This window comes from Aquila chrysaetos, chromosome 24, assembly GCF_900496995.4.
Source record: "Aquila chrysaetos chrysaetos chromosome 24, bAquChr1.4, whole genome shotgun sequence".
Taxonomy (NCBI): domain Eukaryota; kingdom Metazoa; phylum Chordata; class Aves; order Accipitriformes; family Accipitridae; genus Aquila; species Aquila chrysaetos.
The window spans coordinates 10,335,400-10,347,490 of NC_044027.1; the positions used below are offsets into that span (position 1 = coordinate 10,335,400).

Sequence of the window (12,091 nt, forward strand, 5' to 3'; positions counted from 1 at the left end):
CATGTACATATAGAAATAATTATGTGAAACTGTCATCGGGGTCTTGTTTGCCATTGCAAAGGGATTTCCTTCTGGCAGAAGGCAGTCTCTGTTGCAAAAACTTACTGTTGTTCCCCACATGAAGAGATCTGCCTACCAAGGTCTTGTGGACTAATTTAATCTCTTTTCCTGTTTCCAGACTTTGCAGAGTTTGTTTTTCTGGGTCTGTTCCTTACTGAGATGTCTTTGAAGATGTATGGACTAGGGCCAAGAAATTACTTCCACTCTTCATTCAACTGCTTTGACTTTGGGGTGAGTAGGCTTCAGCTGTGTGGATGAAGTGTGTGGCTCTGCCGTTATTCAGCGGGGTTCGGTGTTTAAGGGTGAGTATGGGAATCCATGGGAAATGGTGCTGTAAGTGTGTCTTCTGTGGGGAGTAGTCATTGTATAAATTAGCTGCAGTGAAACACATTAAGCTTCCCCTAGTTATCATCCTTTTCAAAGAAATGTGACAGCTGGGGATTTCATTTCCTCAGCAAGCTACAGGGTGTTCGCAGCATCAGCACCAGTAAATGCTCTGATTACTGCGAGATTCTCTCTCCCATTTAAATGAGGTGATTGAAAGACAAAAACCCCACACATCTTATTGCTCGTCTCCCCTATCATCCATTTAATGGCCTTTACCTCAAGATACATCGGCAGCACTTTTCAGACATGAGTGCCCAGAAGTAGAAGTCTAAACACATGATTAGGTGACAGAAAGGCAATAGCTCACATCCTTTTATTGCAGAGGTACAGGCTCTCCCCTTCGTGCTAAAACTATAGCTTTGAAATGTGAATAGTGGGGCCAGTTTTGACTCTGTCTAACAAAGAACGATGCATGCAGATGTTAATTTATTCATTAGAAGCTATTAGGCTGTAATCTGTCCTCACAGAGTTTAACTCAGCTTCTCTTACCTTTAGTGTGGGCTGAGCACTGCATCCCAGAGGCAGAGTTGGTCTGTAAGGTTTCTTTAACAAACCAGATATGAAGCTTATGATACAGCCACGGGCAAGGGGAAAGCAATCCAGGTCATTGTACACATCATCCAGCCCTTCTCTCCAAGATTCAGTCTGTTGTTTCTAGTCTTTATCTGCCAAAATGCTGGGAGTTTCTTCTCCCCTGTGGAGCAAAATTCCCTGCTTTCAGCTGTGCTCCTGCAAGGGAGGAGGAGGTATTCTTACCTTTGGTAAGTGACCACTCATAAATCCAAGACTACAGGTAGAGCCAACTTCTCTTTTTGGCAGTGTCAGCAGGAAAGCTCAGAGCTAAATAGACTTTGAGATTAAGCCATCCAGCCCAAGAATCACCAGACTGAGGGGTTCCATCAGGCTGCACTAAGTGTAGGGGTCCCCCTTCTGGGGTGTTCATCAGAGCTGGTGGTGGCTCAGAGCTTTGAAATGCATTGTGCCGCTCTTTCTGGCTGCATAGCGCAAAGGATATTGCACAGACTCTAACTGTCATGAGAGCAAACCAGAGCACAAATAACACAGATAATGTAAGATAACTGGATGTCTGCATATTCAGAGTTGGTGCCTAATCTGAGGGGCAGAGAGGGTCCCCTCAGCTGAAGGCAGCCGACCCTTGGCAAGGTTTAACTACTGGCAAGATGTCCTGCAAAGGCTGGGATGAAGAGTGTGCACACAGAATACAAGGGGACTGACACTCGGCTTTCATTAAGTTCAGTGCATGCCCAAAGACCCCAGCTTCTGTAAGCTGAGTCAAAGACATTTGGTGGCCAAGCAATATTGCCTAATTAGTCTTCTAAGGGTGTCATTGCTTTGTTTGCATTGTCTAGTGACAGACAGTAGATCGATGTCCTTCACCAATGGATTTGGTGGGTTCAGAGCTGCAGCCAGCTTGCCCCCATGCTGGCTGCCAATTTCACTGGATCATTGTATCCAGGATGCTCCTTCCACAACAAGAAGAACTTGTACCTGATGATCAGGGACAGGTGATTTAGGAGCTTGCACTAAGCAAGAGATAAACCTACCGGGTGTCTCTGCTTTGTGTCATGCTATGGTGAGTGCAGCACTGGCTATAAGATTTGCTGAGTGTTTCCCAGGAGGTAAAGCTGTTGATCTGTTTCTAATTCTTCCTTCTTTAGAGAATCCACAGGGATCCTACTTCTGTCTATGTTTTTTCCTCCTCACCCACCTTTCAGCCCCCAGAAATAATTCAGCCACTTCACCCCCACTGGAACATCGCACAGATCTGTAGTCAGTTTAGTTTGACAAACCATCAAGATGAAATGCAAAAAGTGAAACAACAAATCAGAGCAACATCAGTCTTGGGAGAAACAGTCCAGTGGGGTCTCATGTGAAACAAGCTCCCAGGAGGCCATGCTGAGATGCCAGGAAAATTAATTATCAATGTAACATGTGGAGGGTCTAAGGAAATGTTTTTGCTGATTCATGAGGGATTCCCAAGAGTGATAGACTGTGGGAGAGAAGTTTTAGTTCCTTCTTTTCCTGATGGGAGAAACTGGATGAGCAACTGTTGTGTATCTCCCTTTCCCACTGCATTTTCTTGAAGCTCAGGGTGCAGCATTTCTTGCAGAGCAGCTGTAAGCATTGCTGTAGTTTTCAAAAGACATCCAGGTTTCTATTTATGAAATGGGTTTCCAAGCTGTTGAGTCTCCCAGCACTGCTCAGGTACTCAGACACAGCTCTGCTGGCCCTGACTTCCCATTAACACTCCCTCTCACAACACGAAACAACTGCTCGCTGGGGTCCAGTGATAATGTGTTTATGGCGTGCTTCGCACAACCAGGGACCATGGTCCATGGGAGCTCTGAAATGCTAGGTTAATGCAAGTAATAACAGCAATTGGCAGTGAAATGCCTGTCTTCTCCTATTAACTGTGCAGTAACCTGTGTGGATATAATTGCCCTTTCCAATTGTGCTTAACCCATTACTATTTTGCTCATTTTATAATACAGGATCACAGAGAAGATTTCTCTATCACTTGAGATTAATTCTCTTCCAACCTTAAAGCAAACAAACAGACAAAACAAAACTTAAAAAAACACCTTGATTGGGGATAATTTTTCAATAACCTGAGGCTGAGGGCCTGGCAGACTACTGGATGTGCACGCTAGAGGCTTTGCAGGATCTCTTAATAGCTATTACCTTAATGGCTCTCCTAAAGACTGTCAGTTGCCACAAGTTTCTGGTGGATCTTGCCCAGAGCTGATGCTTCACTGTTCCGCAGTGCTGTGGGTGAAGACTTTTGGTGCTTCTGATGGGAAGGGGATGATGGAGCAGTGTTCCCCTAAATCTTTGCAGGCTGTGCAGACCAACTGCATGAGGTGGGAAAATGAAGTGTAGGCATTTGCAGTTGAGCCAGTGTAAAAAAAAAAAAAAAAATACAGTGTCTTTCAAAACAGGTTATTTTAATATAGTTTGCTTGCTAGAGAAGAAAGCAACATGTTCCTATCTGTGATCTCCGATGCGTGTCTCCCACTTCTAGGTATTGTCCTGTTTTAGACTGGACTGCAGAAAGTTGGAACAAGTTTTTTTAGTGCTGTTAGCTAATTCATGATTTTGCTGAAGCCTTCATAAGAAAACCATCACAGCCCAAGCTCTGATTCTTGTTCTGTCCTCAGCCTCTCTAGAAGCACCACAAAGAACTAAGCAGAAGTTTTGCCTTATGTAAAATGGACTCTTCTTGCAGGTCATCGTGGGAAGTATTTTTGAAGTTATTTGGGCTGCAGTGAAACCAGGTACCTCATTTGGCATCAGCGTATTGAGAGCACTTCGACTGCTGAGGATTTTCAAAGTAACAAAGTAAGTCCAGCTCCCTTTCTGCTCACATTATTCTTTTAGCACCATATGAAATCTGTATCACCAGCCCCACAGCAAGTAGTAGTGCCCTCCACACTTGTTAAAACAAAAAAAAGAGTTTAAAAACAAAAAACAACCCCCAAAAACCAGTACTAGCTGGCACAAAGGTCTTGTCTGTCCTAACATCTTGTGTCTGCACTGACCCTAATGGGGTACAGGAGTGGAAGAGAACTGCAGATGCAGAATTGCCCTTTCCTTGGCTGGGCAATCAGAGTTTCTGGCAGTTGAAAGTTTAGGGAGTTCCTGAGCATCCACAAGGACTTTAAACAGCCCTTTCCCCAGCCTCATGTGCAGGTTTGTCTACCCTTGTGCAGAGGTCTCCATGAGGCTGCATGAGAGCATCCTTCTTTTCTTTGTTTTTAAGCTTGCTTAAAACAAAAATCTTGCAGGGTGATCCCTTATTTCTTGTGGTAAGAGAAAAAAGTTTCTTATTTACTTTCTAAGCACCATCAACTGCCCACTGTCCTTATCTGCTGTTGCTCTGGTGATAGTTCTTTAAGTATTTAGGAACTGGAAAACTGAGCTTCCCTGGTTATTGTTAGATACTAAATCCTGGTGCCTGAACCACTGTGCTGACACACACATAAAGTGTGTTGCTGCTGCCTGTGCTGTGTGTTGTCTGGGAATGTCTGAGGTTTTCAGTCTTGACCTACGAAGGTGAATTTTCACCAGAGTTGGGTTGCCACAGCTTTTCCGTTGTTTTCATGCTCATGCGTTGCATTAATGTGTGCTGGCATTAGCAAACAGCTACTGTGCAACTTGTAAATCCATCTAGAGCAATTTCTGCAGGATTTCAAAATTGTGGTGTGGAAATTGATGACACATTTAGGTGCTCCTGCTGTTGTTTTCCACTTTTTTTTTTTACACCATTACCTCCTCAGATCTCCTCTCTTCCCATCACTCTCTTACTTGTGCTTGGCTTGAAGGAAAAAACAGAAGGAATAGCACCTCCCTCCAAAAAACACCCAACCACCTCAAATAGATAAAGCACAGGTTGTCACATTTGAGCAAAACAGTCAGTTGAAGTAACCAGGTACTTTTGCAGCTATTCAAACACACAGGTTTTGTTAGCACTGTAGGGTTTGCTGATTTGTATCTGCTAATCATTATGCACATCCAAGATTCGTGTGTGATACTGTGTCGTTTGTTGTATTGTGGGACAAAGGGGTTGGAAACATTAAGTTCTGAAAACATCCAGCAAAATAGGTGGGTGCCTGCCCCAGAAAATGTCACTATAGTCTACCTTTGCACTAATCTTATTTATGGAAACCTCCAGGTTTTGTAGCAAATCCATAGCAATTAATTGTCAGCAGTTAATTTTATCCAGAGCTACTGAGATTTAGTGTATCTGATTGTGTGTTGCACTTTTGAAAAATTTTGGACATTTTTGCAAGTTAGAATGATCTTTTGTGAGTTTTGACTATTCAGGATTTTAGCCAACACAATAAAGGGATGAAGCCTGAGATTTAACTTAACAAAGCATACCGTGGAGCAAGCAGAGTGCTCTCCCCCTTCTCAGGACAGCGAGTGAAATTCTCACCCTACTGATGCTGAAGTTGCCTTGACCTAATTACGTGGATTTTTCACCTGACATGACGGAAATGCATTAATTGCATTACCAGAAGCCAGGTCCCCCCCAGCTCACATGGGGGGATCTCAAGTGTGCTGGGCCACATTATCCCATTGCTGGAGCTGCACAGCTCAGTCCTAGCATAACTCGTGGAGAGGAACCAAAGCGATGGCACCGGGCACAGATTGCTACCCACCCGCTCTCATTACAGTCTTTACTGTGCAAACATCCTGACCCTCAGTAGTTTTCTTTTTTCCTCTTTTTCCATTTCCTTCATAGCAGTTTTCCTCTGAAGCTCCCTGCCCTGTTTGGTTTTTTTTTTTTTTGCCTCTGTGTTTAACAGAAGCCAGTTGCAGTCCACCTGCTTTGAATAATCAATGGTGTAAGACCTTTTGATTCATATGTCCCAAATCAGTGTGACTGTAGAGAGCAGAGTGATGCAATAGTTAAAAAGTTAAATTACAGCTGGCGTGAAAGGTGACAGCAGGATGCGCTACGAGGAGAAGCAGCCTAAGAGGGGCTAAAATTCAGCAAGGAGGACAAGGGGAAAACAGCTTCACATGTTTTCCTCTTTGTCGTAACAAAACTGGATGGGGACTGACATCTATAGAAATGCAACTCCTCATTATACCTTGGTGCTCTGTAGTCAGGGAGGGTTTGGTGCTGAGCTATTTCAGGACAAGACAGAGCTTCCACATGTATTTTGTGTCCAGTTGAGAGGTGCGAACCCCGTGCTTGTGGCAGATATTGCCTGAAGCCATTGTGTTGAGCAGGGGAGAGCCATGCGATCAGCAAACCCTTCCTCCTTCTCCAAAGAGAGCAGCTCAGCCCCTTTTGCTTAGGGGCTAACTCTGAGTAGGTTTGGTACCAACTTTTCAATTGAAGATATTGTCCCAAGAGCTCAAAGTTTCCCCTGAAACCTCTGTTGCTGTATTATGGGCAAAACTTTTCTTGGAATGGGTGCAATGGGAGAGCAAGATCCTGCTTCTCCTGGGATGGATGTGCCTGTATCATCCTCAGTACAGAGAAACATGGGCTGGTTCAGTCCTCCCAGCTACACGTGGGGGAAGGAAGAGGAGGAAAATGAAGACAAAGAGAAGAGAAAGGATGATGTTTCTGCTCTTCTGACTCAAGCTCTGAGCTTCTCTCCCCACCAGCAGATCAGAAAAATCCGTGGGCTTCCTTCTGCTGGATACCCACAGCTGCACTGCAGGAAGGAGCTCAGTGCATGGATCTGTCCCCAAAACTGCAGCTAGAGGACATACATGGCAGGATGGGAGAGCATGCTGCTGTGGAGAGTCACTGCCAGGCAGTGGAAATGAGAGAAGTCACTGGAGAAAACGAGAGAAAAAATTCTCCCCATGATCTCAGACTCAGAACTTTTAACAGAGGACACGTGAAATGGCTCTAAATCACTCCTTTCCTACTGCCTGCTCCAGCCCCGTTGTTCCACATGCTGATCTGTCCAAAAGGAGATTGTCAAAGAGCTCCTCTGCTTAATAGCTCTTTCTGCATTTTCTGATTCATTAGTTTTCCTAATATAAATGCTCCCTGCCTGTTCTCAGCAGGGCAATAAAGCCAGGAAAGAGAGCTGTTTCCGAGCACCCTCCCTGGCACGCTGTCACTCGACATGCCTGCCTGCGAGTGTGCCAGGAGCCATCTCAGGGGACTGGGGAGATAATAGCAAACTAAATTCAGTATCTGGCCAGATGCGACTTGGATGGGTCAGTCAGGATTTGGGCTGAGCCATTCCCTCTTGCCGTGTTGGAGTTAATGTCCCAGATTTGTTTTCATCCTCTGAGGCGGTTGCTCGGTCCTGGATGCTTAAACTGTGTGGCTGAATCACCCCACACTGAAGGCATCACTGTGCATGAATGTGTGTGTTAAATGTCTACAGAAATGTTTAAATGTGGGAGTTTAAGTCCACTTGTGGATACTGGCATTTGGTGAGTTGGAAGGACACACCACAAAGACTTCCTGGTGGAAATGAGCTGTTTATTCCTCATTCGTGTCTTACGAAGAGAGGGCTTCACTGTCCCCATGTTCAGTGTCGCCTTGGTGATACTGACACATCCCTGTTTTTGACACCCCTGCTGACTGCCATGCCAGATGAGAAGGTGCAGAAAGGTTGAAATCTATACCAGGAAAAGGGTTGCTGAGAAACTAAATGGAACGCTTTCGCTGCAGATGACTGCTCTGCATGGGTACACATGCACCGAGGTGACCATCTCTGCCCTCACGAGGCTACGAGAGATTCTGCCGCTCAGTGAGCTGTATTTTCTAATCACAAAAGGGAGTTCAAAGATGCTGATATTCCTTGCCATTCTTTTCCTTCTTTATAATAAGAAAATAGATCATATTAGTTTCTCACCAAAGGCTCTTCTCCCACTCATGTTCTCTCTTGGCTGCTCTGATCTCCAATGCAGGTACTGGAATTCCCTGAGGAATCTGGTGGTCTCCCTGCTGAACTCCATGAAGTCCATCATCAGTTTGCTCTTCCTGCTGTTCCTGTTCATTGTGGTGTTTGCTTTGCTGGGGATGCAGCTCTTTGGAGGGCAGTAAGTCTAATTAATCATTGTCCTTTCAGGGGTAATCTGAAAGGAGTCACCTGGAATACCTAAGGGAGAGAGGGGCTGCAGGGCTTGAAAGGTGCACATCGTGGGTGTGGATGTCAGTCTTTCTGGGCTGCTGAAAAGTGGTCTCTGGTTTATAGGAAAATAGTTCCAGTTCTGGTGTTTTACCTGGAGCTGAATTCTTTCTAATTACCCTAATTCAAAGCTCCTTTGTCATTCTGTGGTCCCTATGTATACCCAGACCTCTGAAATAGGACTAGGGGGGGCAGCACTTTTTCTGCTCTTAGGGGAAAGGCAAATTCTTTCCCCAGTAGTCAGGGTGACAGTCTATTTATTCACTTGGAGTATTTTTCTGCTGGAAAACATGGTTTTGTTGAATCTTATTTTTCTCATTAGAAATGCCAGTTGTGATGAATTTTGCAGCAAGAAATATCACAATATTACCATTTAAACTCCAGCATAAATTTTGAAATGAAATAACATGGGTTTGGTGGTTTGTTTGTTTGTTTGTTTTTCCAATCAATCACTACTTTATCTTTAAAATATTGAAATGAAATGACGTACTAAGAGGTCAATTTCCATGTTGACAATTTACACTTGAGGACAAAAACTTCTTGGAATGGTTTGTTCCACAAAATGATTTGAGATTTTGATTGTTCATTTTAATTGTGGGTGAAAATTAATTTCAAAGCATCAGAATTTTCTCCAGGAATAAAACTGAGTTTCTGCTAATAGTTCTGTTAAGCATCTCCTCAGAGATGCTGTGTTGGTTGCCTGCTGTGGTTACCTGGGGTGTTATTGCCAGGTGGAACAGATGTTGCTCTCTGACTTGGGTTACAGCGTATTGTGAGACTGCATGAGAGCTGCTTGTCCCTTACTGCTCTTGTTTTTATTCTTACTTCTCTCTAGATTCAATTTCCAAGATGAAACACCAACCACGAATTTCGATACCTTCCCTGCCGCCATACTCACAGTATTCCAGGTAAAGCCATACCTTGTCCTGGGTGAGCATTAGAAGATAAATTCCTGGTCATCTCATCCTGTTTATGGGGTGCAAAGAGGTCCCCCCAAATCTGTGGAATTTAGGGAAGGGGAAGTCCTTCCTTCTCGTATTTTGCCACAATGACCAATCAATGCATCATTAAAAATCAATGCTATGGAATTAAGGAAAACTAGAACAAAAGATTTTTTGCTAGGAAAAAAATATTGATAAAATAGGCATTTCTGTGACAAGTTTAAAGTCTGTGCGTGCCCAAGCTCTCTTCTTCTGAGGCCTCTGCCCAGGGTTGCACCCTGCGATGGCAGAACTTGCACATGCCCCGCTGCATGAATAGTCCTGTCTGAAATCCTAGACAGCGAGTGGTTGACCTGTTTCACTTTCTCCTGTGGTTGCCATAATTTAATGAGGAGAGAGGCCTGAGCTAGCTCCAGGCAGTAAGGAAGTAATGTTGCATTTTGCATGGTAGTAGCTCAAGACCAAGATAATGCTGGATAAGAATTACAATTGATGGGGGAGCATAGGAAGAGGCGTCAGCCTTGGGCAAGTTCGTGTGATGGCAGGAAGAAGTCACAGTTCTAGAAGATGCAATGCTCAGATTTAAGAGCCTAATTTTGCAGCTGTTCTCTGCATGCATTTTTAAAACACTTTTTTCAGGTGTTTCAGTAGAGAGCTGGGGATGCTGCACCCTGCCCCATGTGCAGGTAGCACTCACAGGTCTGTGGAAGACTGCCCTGCATTTAGTGTTGCCCTACACAAATTGTTGATGTGGGCTCGAGCTGAGACTTGACCCTGGATCTGAACTTCTGTAGATCTCAGCAAGGCTTGGCTTATGTATTTCAGTGTCATGTCCCAAAAAGGGAGGGGGGGGAAGCGTTGATGACAATTTTCGGATTAAAACAGAAAAAGAGTCTAAAAGAAAATATGTCCTGTAACCTCTGCATAAGCAGCTTTGTATGGGTATTGCTTGTCTCCAGATGTGAAGCAGGTTCAGTAGTACTTACCTCGCAGGATATTGCAAATCATGGTAGATTAATATTTGCATAGTATTTTAGTACTCATCAAAGAAAGGGCTTAAAGAAACGTAAAGGTATTGCTACAGAGCCGGAACTGAGCCCGAGTCAGGCTCCGGATATGAGCATCTGGAAATTTTGATGTTATTTTCTTTGGGACTATAGCTGTCTCTTGAGAATACTTAGCTGAAATATTTTCTTTCTATTCCTGAGATAAATATCCCTGTAACATAGCGGCTGTGGGATGAAGGAAAACACTGTTGATTTTATGACATTTGTCTAGGACGTCAGACCGAATTAAAACCAACAAAACCCATCAGCAATGAGTTAACTCAGTGCAGCCTCGCAGAGGCATTTTGATAACCTCTGCTCCCAGTCAGTCCCCTCTTCTCCCCTGAATTGCAAATACTGGGTCAATGTTTCTTCAATATGGGCTTTGGATTCTCTTCTAACTTCGTCTTCCATAAACTCAGGCAAGCCAGCAGGCTTGTTTCGTTGCTGCTCTAATGAGCAGAGTAGCATTATTCAGTGAATGCATTTGATGTGTTGAACAAATAGAATAAAGCCAGATACACCCTGTCCATCCCTAACCCCTTTGGAAATTCTTTGTTTAAGAAGAGGTCTCAAACAAAGTCTTCTGCAGCCTGCCTTAGTCCATTTTATTTCAGCAGATCTGGCTGGGCATGGTCCTCTGTCATGCGACTCCCAGGACCTATTTCATCGTTGTGGCAGCTGGCTGAACTCTGTCTTGGGTGCAACTGAGGCCCGCTCTCCCTAAATTCCCTTTGAAGAGTATCACGTGTTTTTCTCCAGCTCCTGGCTCCCAAGAAGGTCTTCGTGAGCTGAATGCCAAGCTGTATATATACAAAATACAAACACAAACTATATCTATATATATTCGTATATATCTATATACACATGAAAAATAACTAATTGTGTCTCCCTATTCCAGCAATCATTGAGTTGGAAGTGTGTACAACATCCATAAGCAGAGAGACTCTATAAAGCAGAAAGACATGTGTTAACTATACATGCTCTGCTCCCTGAGACCTGCTACGTAAATAATTACATGCTGCTGGCTGCTAAGAAGCAGAGCACTGCTGACCACTGGAGGAGATGAGGAGTTGCAGTGGCAGGATGGGACCAAACCTTAGCTCTGCTGATGGGTGCTGTGCTGAGGCTTGGGAAGCAGAGCTGGATTCGGTTTGACGCCCTCGCTGACCTGCCTGCGAGATATGACAGTGAGCTGACGTGATTTTGCATTTACTCAGGCCCTTCTTCAGGAAAGCATCTCACTTTTAGGACAGCCCTTTGAAATGCTGCGGTACTGTTCCTCTGCAGCTGAGTGTCTCCCACTGTTAAGGTGCTCATTAGTCCATTAAGACTTCACAACAGCTCTTGATAGCTGTTTTTATTCCTCCTTCACCTGATGGCTCCTCAGCCAAGCCTAAGTATTAAATGCTGAGATGCACTGGACAAAATGTTCATTTGGGGCAGCCAAAAGCAGTTTTGGGCCCAGGGAAAACCAAAATGTTTGGGCTTCCCCTTACTCCAAAGTCCTCATTGCTTGTGCCCCTCCCTCTGCAATGCTGTCCTTTTCTCTCCTGTAGCAAGAATTTCTTATAGCATCCGTAAACAGACACTTTATAGAGCAGACAGACTTGTATTTACTGCATGTACTCTGCTCCTTGAGGACTGCTACCTAGCTGCGTAAGCTCCTCCAGGTGATGGGTGATGGCACAAACAGTGGGAAGAACACCAGGTCAAAGTGTCTGTCCTCCTGCCAGGGCCTCAGAGAGCATCCTCAGCTCTGCCCAGGCAGGCTGGTTATTTTAGACTTTTATCTCTCTCTAAAAGTTCCATAAACCATTTTTTTTTTCCTTTAAGTTTTTGTTCCACTTCTAAAATAATCCAGTTGGATTTTTGAACCCAGACCCCAACCTGCTGGACTTGTTTACGTGCAGCCTGTAATTTGTGATGCCTGCGACTCCTGGTCTTCTGCAGGGCAGAGAAGTGTTCCCACTGGTTTCCCTTTCCGCGAATGTTTGTGTGAACAGAAATCACTTTATGGTTA

General features: G+C 44.3%; 1 protein-coding gene across 25 annotated transcripts in view; it reads left to right on the top strand.

Moving 5' to 3' along the window:
* Positions 1–12,091, top strand: part of CACNA1B (calcium voltage-gated channel subunit alpha1 B) — a 314,217-nt gene that overhangs the window by 181,120 nt on the left and 121,006 nt on the right. For all 25 annotated transcript variants that reach the window (XM_030000172.1, XM_030000169.1, XM_030000168.1 and 22 more), the window contains 4 exons: positions 179–291; positions 3,695–3,807; positions 7,861–7,992; positions 8,917–8,989. In XM_030000172.1, coding sequence (XP_029856032.1) covers positions 179–291; positions 3,695–3,807; positions 7,861–7,992; positions 8,917–8,989 — 431 coding nt within the window. The remainder of the gene's footprint in view (positions 1–178; positions 292–3,694; positions 3,808–7,860; positions 7,993–8,916; positions 8,990–12,091) is intronic.